The sequence below is a fragment of the Xyrauchen texanus genome, chromosome 8, assembly GCF_025860055.1.
Source record: "Xyrauchen texanus isolate HMW12.3.18 chromosome 8, RBS_HiC_50CHRs, whole genome shotgun sequence".
NCBI classification, from domain to species: Eukaryota; Metazoa; Chordata; class Actinopteri; order Cypriniformes; family Catostomidae; genus Xyrauchen; species Xyrauchen texanus.
The window spans coordinates 37,456,050-37,479,961 of NC_068283.1; the positions used below are offsets into that span (position 1 = coordinate 37,456,050).

At 42.4% G+C, this 23,912-nt stretch overlaps 1 protein-coding gene across 3 annotated transcripts in view; it reads left to right on the top strand.

The window, feature by feature from the left end:
- LOC127647863 (myocardin-related transcription factor A-like) overlaps positions 1–23,912 on the top strand; it is a 69,241-nt gene that overhangs the window by 944 nt on the left and 44,385 nt on the right. For all 3 annotated transcript variants that reach the window (XM_052132370.1, XM_052132368.1, XM_052132369.1), the window contains exons 2-3: positions 989–1,051; positions 18,036–18,221. In XM_052132370.1, coding sequence (XP_051988330.1) covers positions 18,050–18,221 — 172 coding nt within the window. In that variant the 5' untranslated portion in view covers positions 989–1,051; positions 18,036–18,049. The remainder of the gene's footprint in view (positions 1–988; positions 1,052–18,035; positions 18,222–23,912) is intronic.

The window sequence follows — 23,912 nt, forward strand, 5'->3', positions numbered from 1 at the left end:
TTTTCAGCTTGTTAGGGTTCAAGGATCTGTTTTGAGACGCACATAGAGGCACATTGCATGATGCACTGCAGTTATTGATCAGTTTTTCTGTCATACTATCATTTCAACTGCACAATGGAAGTATGAATACACAATATCCACTGTTTATCATCTTCAAGCATGACGAGTGTGTGTATATAAACTGGGTAAGCTGATTATTCATAGTGATAAAAAAAAGTGAAGCAAAAATAACTCATTAAACGTTCTGCAGGGTTTGAAGCAAAGCAGCTTAAATTTGTAGTAACTTTGCAATATATTAACAACATTTGTGTTGATGAGTGTCTTCGAAAATAATTTTCCATACAAAATTGTGTGTTTTTGGCTGTAAATTGTCTAAATCATCCTTATAGTAATTGGACTTTGCTACGTCCCTTTCTGGTATTGTGCATATATAAAAAGTTACGAAGTTTACTGGCTTTGTATGGTCATGACAGGAGTTGGAAAAAAGGAAAGGAAAGGAAAGGAAAGGAGAGGAAAAATTGGGTTATAAAACATTGCGCCACCGCTGAAACAACTAAGTGTTCACACTAATAATCATGTTTAATAGTGTAATGTTTATTTATTGTGGCTATACTTCCAAACCGTATTACATTTTAGGCTAACGATTATCCTGGTGACATGCTTTCTCCCTTTGACTTCCGTTGTAAGTGCATTACGGTGCACATGATCTTGGTTTGATTTCAACGCGGGGACTTGTCGAAATTATTTTGTCATAATCGACAGAATGCCACAGATGTAACAGATTAACTTGTATAAACCTGGAACATTCCTAAGCAACTCCTTGTTATTCCTTGTGTGATATCAGTATCATCTCACATAATCTTTTTAAAATGCAAAAGTCTGTTTGTATGTAGTAATGTGGGCTTGACTGCAGGCTCCTAATAAAATTATATCTAATTTATGTTTTTTATTTTATTAGTTAATCTTTGATTCTTTACTTTTTTTTCAGTTACTGCTGTCACACATCTGAAATGGAAACTCTTAGGACCGTGTTGAACAGGAAGTAAACCAGGTACACCAAATCACAGGCACCCACAAATAAAAACATCTCTGGGTAATTTTCCCTCCTCACATAAGACTCATGTTTATTTTGCTACTGTTCCACATACACTTCTCTGCGATTCACAGTAACTCAAAACTCACTTAAGTAAACTACAGTAATATTTGCAGGGCAGTGCTTACACAAAACCCATGGGTCATGTCCTTAAGCAAGCAATGCAAAACACAGTACACAGTCTGTTTTACTTCTGTTATCTGACATATTTTTGACTTAAACCGGATATTCATTTTTATCCTCTGGAAATGTTATTCACTGAAAACTGATTGGATTATGCAAAGTGGGCATTAAATACCAGAATGAAGCCAGGTGGTTGAAGGGGAGGGGTGAATGGTAAAAGGGATTGACGTCAGCTGAAAAGAAAAGTTGTTGCAAAGGTGGAGTAAGTTTTTACATTTTGATTAAAGATTACAAAGACATTTTATTTCTTTGGAATAACATGCATTGATAAATAAAAGTCCAGGGAATAAAAAGGATAAAACTTGAAAGCATTAGTATAATGCATTAGACAGTCAGCGAGACAGACTGTCACCTAAACATTTTCTATGGTGCTGTGTTCAGTTGCCTGATTTGCTGCCATTATTCATGTGCTCACTGTAAAGGCATTTTCTGTTTGTTTATATGCAATTAGGGGCCAGCTAAAGGTTTCTGGTCATCGGCTGTTTTCCAAAGTTGTTGCCTGTATAGCTTAAGTAGTATTTTACCAGGAAATTCTAGGGTTGGGTTGGACTCTACAAGACCCCTAAAGTTTCCTGCAGTATCTGGCACTAAGACATTAGCCGCAGATCCTTCAAGTCCTGTAAGTTGCGAAGTGGAGACTCTATGGATCGGACTTGTTGGTCCAGCACATCCCACAGATTCTCGGATTGAGATCTGGTGTATTTGAAGTCCAGGGCAACACCTTAAACACTTTATCATGTTCCTCAAACCATTGCTGAACAATATGTGCAGTGGGCCAGGGTGCATTATCCTGCTGAAAGAGCCCACTGCCTTCTGGGAATACCATTGCAATGAAGGGGTGCACCTGGTCTGCCACGATGTTTAGGTAAGTGGCACGTGTCAAATTGCCGTTCACATGAATGGCAGGACCCAGGTTTTCCCAGCAGAACATTGCCCAGAGCATCGTACTTCCTCCACCGGCTTGTTGTCTTCCTACAGTGCATCCTGGTACCATCACTTCCCCAGGTAAACAACACACACTTACACGGCCGTCCATCTGACTTTGGACCAGGCAAACTTCTTCCACTGATCCAAGGTCCAGTTCCGACACCCACATGCCTTTCGACGGTGGACAGGGGATGTTATGGGCACTCTGACCAGTCTGCGACTACGCAGCCCTATATGCATCAAGGTGTGTTGCACTTTGTGTTGTGACACATTCCTCTCGGAACCATCATTCAAATGTTCTGTGACTTGTGCCACAGTAGACCTTCTGTTGGTTTGGACCATACGGGATAGCCTTCATTGCCCTCGCACATAGATGTGCCTTGGGTGGCCAACACCCTGTCACTGGTTTTGTGGTTTGTCCCTCCTCGGACCAAAGTTGGTAGGTACTCACCACTGCTGACTGGGGACTCCCCACAAGCCTGGCTGTTTCAGAGATGCTCTGAACTATTCATCTGACCATAACAATTTGGCCCTTGTCAAAGTCGCTCAGGTCTTTACTCCTGCCCATTTCTCCTGCATTCAACACGTTGACTACGAGAGCTTACGGGTCGCTTGACATCTAATCTACCTAGACGTTGACTTGTGCCCTTGTTAGGAGATGATCAACATTATTCACTTCACCTGTGAGTGTGACACACTCAAATGTCCTGGCTCATGATTTTAAAGTTAGCAAATACCTTGAATACGTCTGTGTATATTGCTCCTTGTTTTCAGGGTTATACATCTAAATATTTGGTACATACTGAATCGGGATGGACCAACTTACCACAGTTTTCAGTACACAGCCACAATCACGTGCCTCATGATCTCTTCTTGCATGCACACATAAAGGTTATATGAGAGCTGGAAAGCAGCTGCTGACAAGACAGCACGTGGGTACTGAATTGAGTCTGTATTTCGTGTTGTCAATACCATAGAAAGACAGGAATCATTCATTTATATACAGTATATTACCCTAACTTTAAAATGAAATGTGTTTTCATATCAGCTTGATACACAAGCACTGGTACTTATGATGTCACTACAAAAAGATGGTTCAGGACTTTACAGAAAACATTTGTGGCTTAAGCCCTGGTAGCCCAGCCTTGGAGCCGTCCGAGGTCCTGAGCACTCTGGACCAGGTTTTCATTAAGGATATCTCCTGTATTTTGCTGTGTTCAGCTTTCCTTCAACCCTGACCAGTCCCCCAGTCCCAGCTGCTGAAAAACACCCCCACAGCATGATGCTACCACCACAGTGATTCACTGTTGGGATGGTATTGTGCAGGTGATGAGCGGTGCCTGGCTTCCTCCAGAAATTATGCTTGGAACTGTTCAATCTTCATTTCATCAAACCAGAGAATCTTGTTAGAATTACCGTCTGAGAGTCCTTTAGGCGCTTTTTTGCAAGTTCAAGGCAGGCTTTCATGTGTCTTGCACTGATGAGAGGCTTCTGTCTTGCCACTCTTTCATAAAGCCCAGATGGTCAGCAGTGTTGCAGTAATGGTTGTCCTTCTGCAAATTTCTCCCATCTCCACAGATGATCTTTGGAGCTCATCTAGAGGGACCATCGGGTTCTTGGTCACCTCTCTTACTAAGGCCCTTCTCCCCAAATTGCTCAGTTTAGCCAGGCGGCCAGCTCTAGGAAGAGTCCTGGTTGTTCGAATGTTTTTCCATTTAAGATTTATGGAGGCCAATGTACTCTTGGGAATCGACAATGCAAATGTTTGTAAACTTCTCCAGATCTGTGCCTCGACACAATCCTGTCTCTGAGCTCTGCAGGCGGTTCCTTTGACTTCATGGCTTGGTTTTTGCTCTGATATGCATTTTCAGCTGTGAGACCTTATATAGACAGGTGTGTGCCTTTCCAAATGATGTCCAGTCAATTGAATTTGCCACAGGTGAACTCCAGTGAAAGTGTAGAAACATCTCAAAGATAATCCAGAGTTAAATACCTGAGCTAAATTTTAAGTGTCATAACAAAGGGTTAAATATTTATGTCAATGTGATATTTCAGGTGTCTGAATACTTTATGAATGCACTGTATATATTATGTGAAAAGTGTATTTATTTATTTTTTTATAATGGTTGTCATCATTATTGCTATCACATTTGAGCTTTTCAAAAAAGTCCACATTCTATCAGTTAATATTGTTATGACATGACAATTTACAACATTGAACTGACATTCATTTGTATAACCACGATAAAAAGATACTGTCTCTATAAGAATTGCGGCAATTCAATGAGCGTCTCAAATGTGTTTGACCATGTCCGTGCTATGTGTGAATTTAAATGAATGTTTATTAGGGATGCACAAAATGTTCTGCCGAAAATGTATTAAATGCTATTTCATGTTTTCATCCAAAAGAGAAAATAAGGATGAAAATCTTCAAATATGATACACAATATAGTTTCACATGTTTATGGCACTATCTAGTGGTTATTTGTGAAATGTTTTAGTTTTTCTTAATTTTTGGTTATTTTTTTTTTTAATATTTTAAATCGGTCAGTTAAAAAAATCGCATCAGACTTCCATGAAAAGTGAATATATTGTCACACATGACAGCTGAAGGGTGTAGATTTGGGTTGAACATTGGGGGTGTTGCAGCGTGAAGCAACGTAAGGGGGGGGTCATCCCTAGAAGATTTCCTTTAAGTGCAAAATGGAGTTCTGACTGCCAGTTGTGGATAACTTGTTGGGAAACAAGGTGTTTGTGTAGGTGCATCTGTCATGGATTAGCCAGTTGCTGCTGTGCCGAGGCATTGGGCACACCGCATGATATTCTGACCCAGTAACTTTATCTTTTGGGTAAAGTGTGTATCTTATATTTTTTGCTTTGCCTTCACCCCACTTGCTTTGCTTGGTTAACAGAGAAACAGAATCATCTAACTGTATATAGTGCCTGCTGTTGAAGCCACTCGTACTGTTGGTGAGGGAGGATAGTTTGCATTTTGGTCTCGATAAAATTAAATTGAATGACCACAAAAGCTAAAAGAAGAACCATGCCTACAGTTTTTACATTTTAAAGAAATGACTGAAACCACAGTATAAAAGGCTAGTGCATTATTTAGCTGACATCCTTTTGAAATAACACATGCATTGTTTGAAAGAGTGTTGAAAGGGAAGTTTATCATATTGTCTTTTTTTCTGTTCCATGTGACTGATAGACATGATTCTAATTTGGTCTGAGCCGTAGTGCTTATGCTGGAGGGTGGGGTTTGAGTTTGGCATGTGCTGTGACCTGATCTTATTCCCTCACCTAAAAAGTGGCCATAAACCTGAAAATGATGTGAATGCTTAGTCTTTATATGAACTCTTCTTTTTAAAAGTCTACTGGATGGAAGGAATCCGATAGATAATAACTTCAACGTAGAGATGATATTAATTTTTAAAGTACTGGATGGTAAGTGATGTCAGTAAGTGCTGATTGCGCAATATGTTCCCAGCACTGGAACATTTGTTTCCCATAAAGGTCAATAAATCTTATACATTTAGTCTAAGTGTATAGAGAAGATGTCTATATCATCCATTTGTTACCAGTGAGCGTGTGTTCATCTGTGCACTAAGGGTGTCAGAGAGCATGTTTTTAAGTTAAAGTGCACTCCTACTGAATATAAGACTTCACTGTTTTTAACTCAAGCAATAAGCCACTGACTCGATGCTGTAGGTTTCTGTATGTACTTTGGCATGATTCAAAACAGAGTGCCTAAAACACCTTGAAGCTGAAGTTTGTAATTTCTGTGCCACTAACACCACCAAACGTAATTGCAAAAATAAACGTTGTTTTCAAAACAGCTTTCTGACTATGCCCCCGTCTTCTGCTGGTCAAAAAAAAGGGATAGCCCCGCCCCAACTCACGCCGTTGGTTAAGTAATATTGTTTGGGTTTGTCTAAGTGGGTTACGCAGAACAAACACCAGTTTTCAAAGTACCACACAAACACAGTGCTTTTTAGTTTTTGAGAAAATTAACCAATGAATGGCTTGCTTATATTTGTCTCTGCATATTAATCTAGGATAGAATAAAGTATTTTAACACAGAAAAAGTTACATACTTCAGCTTTAAATTCAACATGAAATCTAGGTTTACCATATTTACTTTCACCATACACATCTTACTGTGGAAGATTCATCGGTTTGCCTTATTCCAAATAAATAATATGTTTGTCTTCGTAATCTTTGATGTGAAATTGCTCAGTCTCTGAAAATAAGTCATCCATTTGTGTTCTGGGACTGGATTCCGGATTTCCGTACACAGATCTTTTGCTTACTGGATGTTTTTTGTTTTTGGCACCATTCAGAAAAAATTCTAGAGATTGTTGGGTGTGAAAATCCCAGGAGATCAGCAGTTCCAGAAATACTCAAACCATCCCATCTGGCACAAACAATCATCCCATTGGTCCAAATCACTGAGATCACATTTGTTCCCCATTCTTATGGTTGATTTGCACATTAACTGAAGCTCCTGACCCGTATCTGCATGATTATATGCACTGCTGCCACACGATTTGCTGATTAGTTAATTGCATGGATGATTGTTGGTGTCAGATGAGCTGGTTTGAGTATTTCTGTAACTGCTGATCTCCTGGGATTTTCTCACACAACAGTCTCTAATTTACTCAGTATGGTGCCAAAAACAAAAAACATCCAGTGAGCGGCAGTTCTACGGACTGAAACACCTTTTTGATGAGAGAGGTCAACAGAGAATGGGCATACTGTTTCGATCTGACAAAGTCTACAGTAACTCTCTACAGATAACGCTCTGTACAATTGTGGTTCGAAGAATATAATCTCAGAATGCTATTCTGAGATGCAGGTTGGAGCTATTTTGGTGGCACAAGGGGGACTTACACAATATTAGGCAGGTGGTTTTAATGCTGTGGCATTAAAAGTGAATGGTAGCTTGAATGCTGACGCTTTAAAAGCACATAAAGGCATCATCAATGTAATCCATAAAAATCCAGTGGTTAAATCCAGCTTTATGGTAGGTGTGGGTAAGAAACAGATCAATGTTTATATATTTTTTTTTTCTTCAATAAATCTCCATTTTCACATTCTTAGAGTTTAGTGTTTCATTCTTTGTTCATATCACCACCTAGTGGGCAGGGAGGAGAATGTATAGTAAAAAAGGACTTTGATCTGTTTCTCACCCACACCTATCATATCAATTCGGAAGACATTGATTATACCACAGTAGTCTATGGATTGCTTTAATGCTGCCTTTTTATTTCCTTTTTTGAGCTTCAAAGTTCTGGTCACCATTCACTTGCATTGTGAGGACCTACAGAGCTGAGATCTTTTCTAAAAATCTTAATTTGTGTTCAGCAGAAGAAAGAAAGACACATCTAGGGTGAGTAAATGATGAGAAAAGTCAATAGTTTTCCATTACAGATGCCATTGTAGAAATTCACTATTCACAATCAGTGACCAATAGCAAGACGGTTACTATGTTTATATGACTTGTATTCAGATGGTCATGTGATTCTAAAATGGCAGCCCCCATGAGGGCAACCCTGTCCCACGTAGATTAAAAAAGCTTTTATAAGGATACTGATGTGACTAGAGTCCTCATCTCATGCGAGTGGTCATGATTTTATACTTGTGTTTCTGTAGGAGTAAATCTTTTTTTAATTGGGAAAAGTTACTGAGTGCACCTTAAGACATTTTTCGTGAATCTGGCCCCAGTTCTGGCTCCATTCTGGTATTGAAAGCCCACTTTTCCATAACCAATGGATAAAATCGTATCGGTTACCTAACGTAACCTCGGTTCTCTCTAGATGAGGGAACGAGTATTGCGTAAGCTAGCTTACGCTACGGGAAAGATTCATCTTTTCTGAGATATTGAAGCCAAAAAATTATCCTTAATTTTTGTATCCATTGTCAACGCAGTGCGGCAGCTGCAGACCTTGAGCGGGCTATCTAGCGAGCTCATAGGTTGCTCTGCGGCAACTGCTGCAGCCTATAGACGAGCTTGGGCGAACTCACATCCAATGAGAGGCGTCCGCGCTCACTGCATCAAAGCCCGCCAAAATGGGCGTGACTAGAGTGCATATAAGCGTAGTTCGTGAGGCTGGAACCCTGGTTTTCGTTGACTGAAGCGAAAAGTCGCTCGTGGCACGAGCACGGCCGGCTACGCAATACTCGTTCCCTCATCTAGAGAGAACCGAGGTTACGTTAGGTAACCGATACGTTCTCTTACGAGAGGTTCTCTCGTATTGCGTAAGCTAGCTTACGCTACGGGAACCCATTGTCAACGCCGTGCGCGCCAAGCATCCACTGTATGAGCCCCAGGGAATTAAGGGGGGACCCGGGGGAGCCCTTATGAGTGGGGAAATAATATTTGGCCGGCAAGAATGCGGGTCATTGATTGTGTAATACATAAGCACATAGTGGGAAGGGAACAACGGAATGTGACCCATCAGTGCAGCTCACCAGGGGAGCTGTAGCGTATTAAACCGCTAGTAGTTTTGCCTGCAGAGCGGGCACTTCCATATTGTAAAATCTGACAAAGGTGGAGGGGGAAGTCCATCCCGCTGCCACACATATGTCGTGAATGGAAATCCCGCTGGACCATGCCCACGAGGATGCCATGCCTCTAGTGGAGTGAGCCCTAATGCCCAACGGGCATGGCAGGTCTTTTGACGCGTATGCAGCAGCAATAGCGTCCACTATCCATCTAGATAGTGTCTGTTTCGAGGCAGCGAGACCTTTGGTGCGCCCTCCGAACGAAACAAAAAGCTGCTCAGAGCGTCTGAAAGCGGCGGAGCGCGCAGTATACAATCTCAGTGCTCTGACCGGGCAAAGGAGATTGGCGTCGCGTTCGCTATCGGGTGTTGGTAGCGCCGATAGGGAAATGACCTGTGCTCTGAAAAGAGTACCGATCACCTTGGAAACATAGCCGTGTCTAGGCTTTAAAATGACCTTGGAGTCACTTGGTCCAAACTCAAGACACGCAGCGCTGACAGACAGCGCGTGAAGGTCTCCCACATGTTTGACTGATGACAGGGCAGTCAGAAAAACGGTTTTGAGTGAAAGGTATTTCAAATCCACGGATTGAAGTGGTTCGAAAGGGGGCTTTCATAGTTTCGAGAACTATAGAAAGATCCCAGATAGGAACCGATGGGGCGCGGGGGTCATCCTTCTAGCTCCCCTGAGGAAGCGGATGACCAGCTCGTTTTTACCCCATGACTGGCCGTGCAGGGGTTCAGCGAACGCCGCAACGGCCGCCACATACACTTTGAGCGTGGATGGGGATCTGCCCTTATCCAGCAGCTCTTGTAGGAATACGAGCAGCGACGACACCCCACATGTCCGCGGGTCCAGGTCTCTGTCGGTGCACCATTTTGAGAACACAGACCATTTTGACGCATAGAGTCTTCTCGTGGAAGGGGCTCTAGTGTGTATGATGGTGTTTATTACTCCTGGCAGAGCGACGGGTAGTCGCTGATCACCCACGCATGCAGCGCCCAGCGCTCTGGGTGGGGATGCCAGATTGTGCCGCGAGCTTGAGAGAGGAGATCTGCTCTCCCTGGGATGGGCCACGGCGCTGTCAGTGACAGCTGCGTAAGCTCCGGGAACCATGTCTGATTCTCCCAACGCGGGGCTATGAGGAGCACCGAGTGACGCGTTTCCCTGATCCTCTGCATTACCTGTGGCAATAGCGAGACGGGAGGGAAGGCGTAAAGCGGGCGTCTGGGCCAGTCCTGGGCCAGTGCGTCCTCGCTTTTCGAGAAAAATATTGGGCAGTGAGAGTTCTCTTTGGACACAAAGAGGTCTATCTCTGCTCTGCCGAATAGGTGCCATAACGTCTGGACTGTTTGAGCGTGCAGGGACCATTCCCCTGGGGGAATATTGTCTCTGGACAGTCTGTCCAGGCCGTCGTTCAGGTGGCCTGGCACGTGCGTCGCCCTCAGCGAGCGCAGGTGGCACTGGGACCAACTCAGTATGCGTTTCGTCAGATGGAAGAGGTTCCTGGATCTGACACCGCCCTGACGGTTTAGGTAGGATACCACAGATCTGTTGTCCGAACGGACCAGGACGTGGTGACCCTGAATGACCGGGAGAAAGCGCACGAGCGCGTACTCGACCGCTATCATTTCCAGACAATTTATGTGAAGGAGCTTTTCCTGAACTGACCATAGGCCGAAAACCGGAGAGCCCTCGCAGACCGCGCCCCAACCCATGTTGGACGCGTCTGTCGAGATGACTTTTCGGCGAGATACAGCTCCCATTGTCACTCCCCGCTGATACCATTCGGCCACTGTCCAGGGCTGCAGAGCTGATATACAGGTCTGAGTCACCTTGATGGGCTGGTGGCCTGTGGCCCAAGCCCGGCGAGACGCGCGGGTGTTTAGCCAATGCTGAAGCGGGCGCATGTGCAGTAAACCCAGCTGAAGTACTGCTGCGGCTGAGGCCATGTAACCTAGCACTCTCTGGAATTTCTTCAGAGGCGTGAGGCTGTTCATCTGAAAAGATGCGGCTAGTCGCTGAACACGGCGCGCGCGCTGTGTAGATAAGCGAGCCGTCATTGCCATGGAGTCTAGTTCTATTCCAAGGAAGGAAATTGTCTGACTGGGCTGTAGTGAGCTCTTGGTCCAATTGACTGCAAGACCCAAACTGTTCAGATGTCTGAGGAGAACTGCTCTGTGAGACAGACGCTCCATATGTGACTGTGCCATAATCAGCCAGTTGTCCAAATAGTTCAAAATTCGCAAACCCTGACTCCACAGGGGTGCGAGCGCCGCATCCATGCACTTCGTGAAAGTACGGGGTGCTAAGGACAGGCCGAATGGGAGGACGGTGTATTGATAAACCTGGCCGTCGAAGGCGAATCTCAAGAATGGCCTGTGACGGGATTTATCTGAATCTGAAAGTATGCATCTTTCAGATCGAGAGAAATAAACCAGTCCCTCTGGCGCACATGCGCGAGGAGTTTCCTGATTGTAAGCATTTTGAACGGTCTTTTTGCAAGCACCTTGTTCAAAACCCTGAGATCTAATATGGGTCTGAGGCCGCCGTCTTTCTTGGGAACAAGAAAATAACGGCTGTAAAGCCCCGACTCGCTCAGAGAGGGTGGCACTTTCTCTATGGCCCTTTTGCACAGAAGGCTTGCTATTTCTGAACGAAGCATGCACGCTGCTTCCGTGTTCACAGTGGTTTCGAGCCGCGCTCTGAAGCGAGGAGGGCGGCGATCGAACTGTAGCAAATAGCCCTGTTGTATTGTGCTTAACACCCACTTGGATATCCCTGGAATAGCTTCCCACGCTTTGAAGCGTAACGCTAGAGGGTGAATGGCCAATTCGCTCTGATTGCCGCACACAGAGCGCTGAACAAAATGTGTGAGCGCGTTTAGTGTGTTCATGCATGATTGCTCGCAGACAGCATGAACAGGCTGTTTTGTGAGTGACTTCCCGATTGGAATGAATGGGGAAAGAGTCACATCTGTTATGTGATGCACAAGCATAGTCATGGGCACGGGACTTACACACAGAGGAATGTTTGCTGGTCGTGTAACAGAGCGGGCAGAGAATGGGCGCGCGCACGTATTCGTGGGCGCATTTATTGACTCTGACGCTCGAGCGGTTCGTAACCGCTTTATGTGAGCGTGCTCTGATAGGGGCACGGGATGTGTTATGCTTGTGTGCAGAAGTGAACACTGGGTTGTGGGCACATTTTCTACACATAGGGCTGGTCGTGTGACAGAGCAGGCAGAGAATGGGCGCGCGCACGCATTTGTGGGCGCCTTAATTGACTCTGACGCTCGAGCGGTTCGTAACCGCTTTATGAGAGCGTGCTCTGATAGGGGCACGGGATGTGTTATGCTTGTGTGTAGGGGCGAACACTGGGTTGTGGGCACATTTTCTACACATAAGACATGTTTGCTCTTTACAAGATTTATTTGGGTCGCCGTGAAAACTGCGTTTGAGTGCAGGCAAGCGGGCAGTGTCACCGGCTTGTTGGCTGCTAAATTCACCACTGTAGTAGCCTGAGAGAAGGGGACTGACAGGGGGCAAAGCTTTGACGGTGGTCCGGCCGCGGCGGGACTGAGCCGTCGTTTGTTCAACAAAGTTAGGAAGACTTCGATTGCTCTGGTTTCAGCGTTACCTTAAATCGAGGCCCGCGGGGGGGCGGCGGTCTGAGCGCGATCGAGGGCGGCCGCCCTGTCGACGCTGAGAAGTCTGAGATTGTTGAGCTGGGCGCTGTGAAGAGGCTCGTGCAGGAGGCTGATCACGTGAGCGGCCTGCAGAGGAGCTAGCGCGACGAGGCAGAAAGAGATTCATGGCTTGTGTGGCTTTTTGGACCTCTGAAAACCGGTCAATGATACCACTCACCGCGGAGCCGAAGAGACCGGATGGAGAGAGGGGTGCGTTGAGGAACGTAGAGCGCTCTGCTTCTCCCATGTCGGCTAGCGTTAACCACAGATGTCTCTCGGTCACAGTCAGCGCGGAGCGCTGGTAGCGCGGAGGGCGAGGTCCGTAGCACTCCGTATGTCTGCAACCGCCTCTGGATGCCTACTTTCCTCATCCCACTCCCGCAGAAGGTCCGCTTGGAGGATCTGTAAGACGGCCATAGAGTGCAGAGCAGATGCAGCTTGGCCGGCGGCGGAATAGGCGCGGCCAACACAGGCGGAAGTTGTTCTGCAGGCCTTAGACGGGAGCACTGGTTTAGACCGCCATCTCGCGGAGGGCGGGCAAAAGGTGTGCTGCTACCGCATCCTCGACCGGAGGGATGGAAGCGTAGCCCTTCTCAGTGGCGCCGTCCACCGAAGCAAGAGAGGTGGAGACGTGGGATCGGACCCTGGCCGAGAAAGGCGCGTTCCATGATTTGGAAAGCTCGGCGTCGAGTTCCGGCAGGAAGGGAGCGGCCCGGGTAGCGGGTGCTGCGCAGCGGCGGCTCTGTAGAAAGCAGCCGTCAAGTCTGTTGGGTGCCTGCTCAAGTAGTTCCCCTTCGACTCCGGCGCGGGTCCTGCTGGATTCCTTGGCCGAGGAGGAGGCGTGTGAGCCTGACCACTCCTCGCTGTCCGAAGCCATGATGGAACAGCCCTTATCCTCCGCTTCTTCGTCCGAGATGGCAGCAGAGCAGCCGCTCGGCGGCAACTACGCGGGTGGGAGGGCTCCGGCGATGCTCGAGGGATGGGCTCCGGCGAGGCAATCGCTTCTACCATTGTTTCCGGCAGCCTTTGAGAGCGGCGCTTTTTTCTGCGCGGCTGAACGGAAGGCGGCGCGGCGGCTTCTGTCCTGAGCGCTCCTCGCAGAAATCGCATCCGCCTTCGGCGAGGGCGAGCTCTGCATGCCCCAGTCCCAGGCAGAGAGCGCAGATGATGTGGCGGTCTCCGGTGCTGAGAGGAGCGCGGCATGAGGCGCAAGTGGAGCGAGGCATCTTAAAAAAGACGCTCGTACTCTTTTGTGGAGTTCTTAAGAACTAGTTTGCTTTTAAAAAGGATACGTCGCCGGATGGCATAGCTCGCAGGACGGCTGAAGGTGGCGAAGACGGCCGGCTTCTTCGAGCGCTGTCCACGCTTGCTTGATGCCCCTCGAACGGCGACGCGGCTTCCAGTTCAGTGATGCGAAGAGCTTCGCTGAAGAGATGAAAATCAGGGTTCCAGCCTACGAACTACGCTTATATTTACATTTACATTTACATTTATGCATTTGGCAGACGCTTTTATCCAAAGCGACTTACAGTGCAATTATTACAGGGACAATCCCCCCGGAGCAACCTGGAGTTAAGTACCTTGCTCAAGGACACAATGGTGGTGGCTGTGGGGTTAGAACCTGTGACCTTCTGACCAACAGCCCTGTGCTTTAGCCACTACGCCACCACCACCACCATTATATGCACTCTAGTCACGCCCGCTCACGCCACCACCACCACCATTATATGCACTCTAGTCACGCCCATTTTGGCGGGCTTTGATGCAGTGAGCACGCGGACGCCTCTCATTGGATGCGAGTTCGCCCAAGCTCGTCTATAGGCTGCAGCAGTTGCCGCAGAGCAACCTATGAGCTCGCTAGATAGCCCGCTCAAGGTCTGCAGCTGCTGCACTGCGTTGACAATGGATACAAAAATTAAGGATAATTTTTTGGCTTCAATATCTCAGAAAAGATGAATCTTTCCCGTAGCGTAAGCTAGCTTACGCAATACGAGAGAACCTCTCGTAAGAGAACCTGCCCTGTATTTTCTTGAATCTCCTGTTTCACTCTGAAGTAAGTCACATTATGGAAGAAAAATGGGTTGCAAATTAAATTTCATTGATAAGCATTTATTCTGTCAAATAATATAATTCATTAGTTAACTGTAGGCCATTTACCATTGCCAAGCAACATTGCAGCTTGGCACTTTAATATAGAATTCAACTGATGTGTGGTCACAGGTTACTGTATTTCGGCTTTGTACAGCAATTGAAACAGGGCTTGTCCAGTCAGAACTTAACCGAAATGTTTTAAGATGTTTGTTTGGCTCTATAACAGACTTTATAGCATTGATTGTAACGGAGAGACAGTCTCTTCAGAACACGTCTCTTCTCATTCTCCGCACATTTCAGAAGACAAAAGAGGATGTTAGAGTAACATAGATGAGTTTACAAAGCAATTGCACTGGAGTGCTGAGAAACCTTCCAGAAATGTAAACCAAACGTGGCTGTCAATCATATTTTCCCTATTATGACATCATTCATCACTATGGTGATAGATTCTAGTACTGTTTTGTGCAGATGCCCGATGAGTAGAAAATGTGTGGGTGAGTCTCTGAGTTAGCTCATGACTAAGCTGTTATCTGATCTGCACAGAAATGGACCTTCAATTCTCTGCTCTCGAACCTTGAAGAGGCAAATTAATGAGTTTTGACAACGGCTTTCATCAAAACCACTCTCTTTGTCTGCAATAATACATTTGAATTTTGTCTGACCCTCTGTGTTTAAAGGAATAGTTCACTCAAAAATAAATCTTGTGTCATTATTCACTCACTCCCAATGTCAATCGAAGACTTTTGTTCATGTCAACAAAGAAACTTTAACTCGCCAAGGAGCCCGACTACATCATTAAAAGTTCTTAATGTTGTAATTTATGAAAATTAATATAGTCAGTGTCGTTTGATGAGAACAGAAAAGTTCGGTTTTTCACCACATTATACTCCTTAAGAGCAGCTCTTCCTAATGATATATTGCTCAGATATTACTGGAGTTCTTTTAAGTAGATGAACTGAACTCCATTTAGCTCAGTAGCTTTGTTGAACCTTGCAAATTCTTCAGTAAACTAGCTGATTCAACTGTGTTATTTCCCTATTATTCAAAGCAAGGTAATGGGAGGTGCCAGTGATCTTTTTCTAAAGAGAACATTTGTCCTGAGTGACTCTAGAACAGGTTTTGTAACTTGAGAGCAGTTCTCTAGGAAGCTTACCCAAAACAGAGAAAGTTGAGAAACTTTTAGTTTAATAGAAATCCACTGAAAAAGAGAATCTTTGATGGAAAGATTATCACATTTCTTTCGAATAAAGTAAGCTACGAGGGAAAAACAACAATTCTGAGTAGTGAGGGAACATTCCTTCAAATACACATACAGGTGATTTGCAGAATATTTAAAAATGATAATTTTTCTTAAGAATATTTTTTTTTCAGGGCATTTCAATATTCCAGGAATCAAAATGTATACATTGATTGCTGTGTGCAATTTTGTAGCATGTGTAAGTTCTATAGTATGCATTATTAAAAAAAATTCTCAACTATTAAAACACAGACAGTGAAGTGACATATCAGAAACATTACAGTTCACTAAACACATTTGCTGTATGACTGCACCTGTAACCACAAACCATCCGTTCAATAAGAAAACTGCTCTTCTGCACTACTGCACCATTTATCAGCAATACAGTATATAAAAACTATATAGGACTGACAAATGTAAGCTGACAACAAGCTATATATACTGTATATATTAAAGCAATATCACACGAGCAAGAGTGCTTTATGTCCCTACATCAGCACGGCTGTGATTCAGCCACAGGTAATCACAGCCATGATTATTTAGTGCCATACAGCATGATTGCAAGTGTAATATTGCTTTTATACAACAGTTCAACGAGCAAGTAAATAAAACAATCAGGACTAAGAACCGTCACCAAAAAAAACGTACTTGTGCATGGAACTACTGTCTTCCAGCACAGCTCTGGATCTGTCATTGCTAGTTAAAATGATGTGCCCTTCAGTTGTAACCACGTCTTTTGGCTGTTCTATGTTCACTCAGTCAGTGTTCGAGATTGACAACTGTATTTACTTACAGGTGTGAGTCTTGAAATGTCCTGTTCGTACAACAGCTTACAGTAGCAGTAATGTTTTAGTCAGCTTGCTGAAGATAGTGGGAAATTCTGTCAAATACATCACATTTTCTCATGCAGTTAACCATGGTGTTACTACAGTAATGTGGTGTTAATAAAGTAACCATGTTTATTTGTGTGGTTACTATGATTTTACTACAAAATACCATGGAGGTACTATGGTAATTTTTTTAAGGTTAGCTTTAGGAGGTAGGGGTGGGTGAAGGATGTCTGTCGGACTATAAATGAACACTATAAACACTGCTATTTAATAAACAGTGTAAATAACATTGATTACAAACTTTGTGCAAATAGCCTCTGCCTTCTAGAATTAAGCATTTGAACATTCAAACATTCTGAATCTTGCCAACATTCTAAAATTACATCTTCTGAACATCGAAATGTTCTAATTATTGTCAACATTCTAAAAGTCTGCTTTTGAGAATGTTTGAATGTTCAAAAAGTGCAATTTAAGAATGTTGGCATGATTTAAAACATTTTAATATTCAATCATGCCAACATTCTAAAATGTCACTTTTTTTTTTTTTTTTTTTTTAAACATTTGACTGTTTTAAATCTTGCCAACATTCAAAAATCCTACTTTTGTACATCCAAGCAGTCTAAGTCGACCTAAGATTAACACACTGGCGTAATACTGCATACAATATTATTTTCAAGAGTTTGTTATTGTGGAATAAATGTAATGTATACAGTACTTGTAATTTTTGCTGGAACAGTTTGCCATAACACAAAAACTCACTATTTATTAAATGATATTTTTGATGTTCTATCACTATAAAAATTGTTGCTGGGAAAGAGTGATGCTCATAAGCAGATGTGGCCATGACCGTATGTGTGACTCAGCATTGAGATGATGTCATGTGTTGTTTGTGTGTGTCAAATACCCAACCTATCACAGTTGAAATGCTTCTTGTAATGTGTATTTCTGTGTGTGAAGTGTTATAACTTGTTACCGTGGCATTAATCGTTGTCATCTGCCTAAAACATTTGCGGCACCGTTTGGGTGACTGGTATTTTTCTGAAACACACACACATTCTCTCTGGATAAGATTCCCCCTTTTTCTTTGTGAAATGTGACCTTTACTTACATAATGATTATTTACTTTTATTTTTTGGAAAATATCATTTTGTATACAGTATCTTGTAAAGTGGTTCATACATCACAAATAAAAGTCACTAACAACGTTAAAAAAGATGCTGACCATTGCTTTTAACACCAAATTCACATCTGATTTTATGCACAGAATTTTTAATGCTTCCATCACAAAGGCGGATTAGTGTGTTGAAGTTGTCAAATGTAATGTTACCCCCCACTGTTTTATGTCACTTTTTAAAGGACTTTATTTCTTGTTTGTGATTTATTAATGTTTTGTGTGAGAAGCCAAAGACAAATTTCCACAGCTGTGGTAAATTAAGTGTCAATCAGTCTATTACTATAACTGTATTTCCCCTTTTCCATCAGGACTGTCTTTAACCATGGCGACAGTGGACTCCATGCTGGGGGAGGAGTCAAGTCCCAGCAGCACTGCCCCTATTGTTATCACTGGCTCTGCCTCCAGTCCACAGAGTGAAGCTGTAACCAATGATCTGCAAGAAATGTCACTTCAGCACGCCCCCAACTTACTTCCTATTTGTGAGAGGAGAAATGGTGAGGTTTTTATTATTATGCAAAAGAGATTTAGATTTAAAATCAGGAATGAGTCATACTTCAGCTTTCGTGAGCACACAACATTCAAAACAACAATTACTCAGTCATTTGTCATATTGACTGTTTTGTGTTGTGTAACTTATACGGTGGTCGAGCTACTTGATGCATTAATATAGAATTCTATTTCTACATAAATAAAGAATAGATGTGTGATTTTTATATTTTAAATGTGGCTTAAATCTGAATTTAAAGCCAGAACTATCAGGTTTATAATTAAGCTTTAGTCACATTAATCATATTCAAACTCATAAACTGATGGACACTGTGTCAAAATAAGAGCTCCCACTTACACTCAGATGTGCACACACAGACACGGACACACACAACTGCATGCATAATGTTATAATTTGATACAATAAGCTTAATGTTATGATCTGCACAGGTTCACATGACCAATGTAATATGCCTTAATATCTTTGAAACATGGCTAAACTGATTATCTGTGTTTGGTCTCATGGCAGTGACATATGTACTGTAGCATATTGTTACTGCCCCCTAACGACAAACGGTTTCTATGGTTGTTTGGGTGACTAGTAGCTTGTTATCTTTCTATCTTTGAGTATGCACACTCACTTGCAATCGCACAATCTCTGTGTGTCTTCAGGGAAATAGAGTTTCACTTTATAGTTCACTGCATAAATGAAAATTATGTCATCATTTACTCATCCTCATGTCATTACAGAACTGTTTGGAATTGCACAAAGAGAAATAAATAATGACAGAATTAAAATTTTGTTTGAACGATTCATTTAAATATCGATTGAGGAGAGAAAACAAGATGTAAGTGATGGTAAGAGAGAAGTGTAGATGCGAGATGAAAATATATTTAAGGATGAGGCAGAGCTGAACATGATTAAATGATTAAAGATTTTTATCATTTAAGTAAGAATCTAGGCCTCAATGTTTTATGGACAGCATTATTTATTGAATATTTATTTTGAGGAAATCTTTGCTTTGCCACCCAGTGAAAGTTCGCTCCCATCCAGTGAACCTTCTTATCACTGCAGTGGAGTTTAGTTCATTTATTCTTCTCCTGGAGGAGTATAGACCCTCTGAAAATAAAGTTACGTTCGCTTCATCTGCGCTTGCTGGATTCGAACTTGCGTACAACCGTTGGATTACCAGCCCAAACCTTTAACAACTATGCCACATCTCTCGTGTGCAGAATCATTGTAATGTTAAGTGGATTTGCTAGTGTGATTATAATGTTTAAATTATTATAATAATAAGTTAACTTTATCGACATAACCTGAAAAGCTGCTCAGTAAGGAAGAAACCACTGCTCCAAAAACGCCATATGTTAGACTACAGTTTGCAAGTGCACGTGGGGACAAATATCTTTTTGGTAAATGTCCTATGGTCTGATGAAACCGATCTGTTTGGCCATAATGACCATCATTATGTTTGGTGGAAAAATTGTGAGGCTTGCAAGCTGAACAACACCATCCCAACCTTGAAGCATGGGGGTGGCAGCATCATGTTGTGGGGGTGCTTTGCTGCAGGAGGGACTGGTGCACTTCACAAAATAGATGGCATCATGAGGAAGGAAATGTGGATATATTGTAGCAACATCTCAAGACATCAGCCAGGAAGTTAATACTCCGTCACAAATGGGTCTTTCAAATGAAAATGACCCCAAGCATGACTCCAAATTTGTGGCAAAATGGCTTAAGGACAACAAAGTCAAGGTATTGGAGTGGTCATCACAAAGCCCTGACATCAATCCGATGAGTTGAAAAAGCATGTGCGAGCAAGGAGGCCTACACACCTGACTTAGTTACACCAGTTCTGTCTGCAGGAATGGGACAAAATGCCAGGAACTTATTGTGAGAAGCTCGTGGAAGGCTTCTCAAAATGTTTGACCCAAGTTAAACAATTGAAATGCAATGCTACCAAATACTAACAAAGTGTATGTAACTTCTGGCCCACTGGGAATGTGATGAAAGAAAAAAAAAAGCTGAAATTCTGACATTTCACATTCTTAAAATAAAGTAGTGATCCTAACTGATCTAAGAGAGGGAATGTTTTCTATGATTAAAACTTCACTATACATTTATACATTACATGCCTATATTCAAACCCTTAACACATTTATTTACCAACAAACCAATGCTTACTGGTAACTCAAATACACATTTATTCCCTCATGCATTTTATCAGTCTAGTTACATTTCTGTCAACCTTCAGCATGTCTTATACTGAAATTAGTTTTCTCAATCCTTCTATAAACACATTCTGTTAAGTGCTAAGTTTATCTATGAAGCGCACACAGCTAATTACACAATTTTTCTCCTCCACAAATATTTTACACCCTCACACTCCAGCATGTAAAACAGGAAAGAGACTGCAGCACGTTTGCTAAAAACAGCTCCCTGAAACACCTTCTGAACAAAGTGATTTTACACCTGAATTGTGAGAATGTGTTGCTTTCAAACAGACTTTGACATATTTCTATAAGATTCAGCACTGATTTATAAAGAGTTGTAACAGACAATTGTGTTTTACATTTACATTTATGCATTTGGCAGACGCTTTTATCCAACGCGACTTTCAGAGCCCTTATTACAGGGACAATCCCCCCGGAGCAACCTGGAGTTAAGTGCCTTGCTCAAGGACACAATGGTGGTGGCTGTGAGGATCGAACCACCGACCTTCTGATTAACAGTTTATCAGTTTACCAGTGTAGTGGTTTAGACCACTACACCACCACCACTCTGTTTTGTCTGTATGGTAGTCAAAACATCTGCACAATTTTTAGGAAGTCACAATTGTGTCTATGAGAGTTCATTCTAGCCATATTCTCAGAAATTTTTATAAACGCACACACTTTTCTGATAATGACCATGTGCGTTGGAGTTTACCATAAAAAATAAAGAGTTGTAAAATTATAGTTAGCATTAAACAGGGGTGTCTGTTGTTGCAGCCTGGATGATTTATCTGATTGGTCATTTACAATTCTGCTTGCTGTCCTCGTCGTTGGTCAGAAAGAGCATATTTTTTTTTTTATGCTATTAACTACACTATGTTAAATTTTCTCAGTGCAAGCCATTGTCATCCAGACCACTGCTAAAGCAATGATAATAAGCATGCAATCACATGGAACATGACACTTTTCTCAGCGCTGGCAGCGATGGACTGTTAACTGATCTCAAAGTGAAATCAGAAACCGTAGGTTGACTTTTCTTTAGCTAAAATCGATGTTTACCAAAATTCAAAACACTGCCTCCAGTGGTCAAAGCGGTAAGTGTTGTTGGGTGTATGGGCACATGTAAGCTCCATTTTTCCAAGTGAAATGTCCACGTAGGGGACAGATGTGATACAGGAATGGATATTTTATAAACTTTTACTTCATGGTTTCAACTCAGGATCCGAACTCGGGTCTCCCAAACGCTACTGATCGCACCACAATGGAATGTAAAACATACTTGAGCCGTTGCAAACATTTCTAATAAGAGATGCTGAATGTTAGTCAGTCGGCATAACGTGGCTGGTCCCAGGATACTGGATCTCTCGGAAACAACATGCCAACTTCCTCTGTGTTCATGTTGTGGACTGGATGGACCACTCACAGCCACTTGTGATTACAGGATGGGTCATTTTATTGCATTATTTTCTAGAGATTGGAGGGGTGGATGTCCATGTGTACCTCTGGTACCAATCTGTGGAAGTAATCAAATTAAACAAGCATACTTTTTGTGTAAAGATATGCCCAATAAGACAAAAAACCTCTCCAAATTGAAATGTGGCCCGATGAGGGTTTGGCATTTCAGGCCGGTAAACGCCCCCTAGAGGTAGACCCTGCAGTTTCTGAGTAGCCAAAGTTATTAGTCGACAACATTTGCCATTCAAGTAAGTTTACTTCGCTATACAATGGGTACTAGAGGTCAACTGATATCTCTTTTGCCAATAAATTGGCATGTAAACCGATTTCTGGAACTATCGTTATTGGCAAAAATACACATCGATTGTTTTTCCCATTGCTTCCGGTGCTGGAGCGGCTCGGAATGGTCTGTTGTCGTTATAAAGTATGAGAGCGGACTCTAAAGGTGAAATAAAAGCACTTCACTGAAGCCTTGTGGTGTTTGTTTTGACACATGAGACTACAGTCTGCATGGAGCAGAAGCCTCCCAGATGCAGATTTAAAACCTCAACAATAAAAAGGTAAGTATAGGGTACACTACAGTAGACATTGTCATATCATTATAAAGTAATTCATTTTGTGACTAGATGCTTCATTAGTAGAGAACAGCAGTATGTTTGCTGACAAGGCTGAGAGGAAACTAACAGTAAAGCTAACCTCAAGCAGTTAGAACAGTGTGACAAAAATACATGCATGTCCTACCCAAATGTTTAAATGTCACAATTGTTACCATCTATTTTCATTAGTTTATATCCAGCTGGTCATGTTTATGCATTCGTTAGCCAGCTAAGTTGCATATTTAAAGCTAGTGACATGAGAAAGCAAATTATAATCTTCATGCAGCTGAGAGAAACATATAAATGAATTAGAAATCTGATTTAAATTAAATTGTTTTATCCTCACTGTAATACGATGACTTCAGATCGATCATATTCTTGAACTAAAAAAAGTCTAGACACAGTGCAACAAATAGTTTAACAGAAAGCAAGTGTCTAAATATGCTTTTAAAGTTATTTTTAATTAGGCACATCATCTAAACTGTGTCATCTAGACATTCGTCTAGCATGAGTTTACATAGAAAAACAAATGGATGGTTACAAAAGTGTTTGGTGTGAACAGCCATTGACAGTTAGTGGAGGTCTTTGGTCATTGCGTCTTTCTCTCTAATAAGTGTTTCTCAGATTAAGCAATGAGTTGTTTAAATGCTTTGTCAGGAAAGATGTTAAACTTGGAAACGTGTGTCTCGAGATTCTCTCATTCGGTTTCAGTCTGTTGTGTTCCGTCTGTTTGAACAGCCCCTGTCCTGGGCTCATAGTCTGAGCCGCTTCACCACCGAGTTCAGCCGAATACCACTGCTATCTGAGAATATTGCTATTCCACAGACAACTGTACTGAATCTGAAAAACATTGTGGTATTTCACTGTTATTATGAAGCTTGAGTCTGGAGTAGAAGGCATCAGTTTTTTTTAACAGCCAGGATAGGAATGTTCTATGCAATAATATAACTGTGCAGAATGGTTTATGTATTTATTGCACCCTCTTGTGGTCTAAGGAAACATTGTCAATTTAAATATCAGCTGACTTTAAAATTCGAATATTAGTTAATATATATTCATATTTTATATTTATTTCATTTAAAAAGTACAATACATTTTCATGGTTCAGTCAGTACTGCTTATTTTTGTAATTAAGTTCAGCTCCATTTTACTTTGAGTGTTGTTTTTTCATTCAGTATCAATTTTAAAATCTATCGGTTGATTAATCGGTTATCGGCAGGTACTGCCCAACTTGGTTATCAGTATCAGTAAAATCCACTGTCGGTCGACCTCTAATGGGTACAAAATTGTCCCCAGAAGTGAGCTAAATCTGACAAAACCTCTCCAAGGTAAAAAAGATAATTGTAAATGAAGATAGTTTTGCCTTTTAAAAATTAACAAAAGTTGAGGTTATGTTAGAATTAAGGCTAGGGATTACAGTACTTCTAGAATATG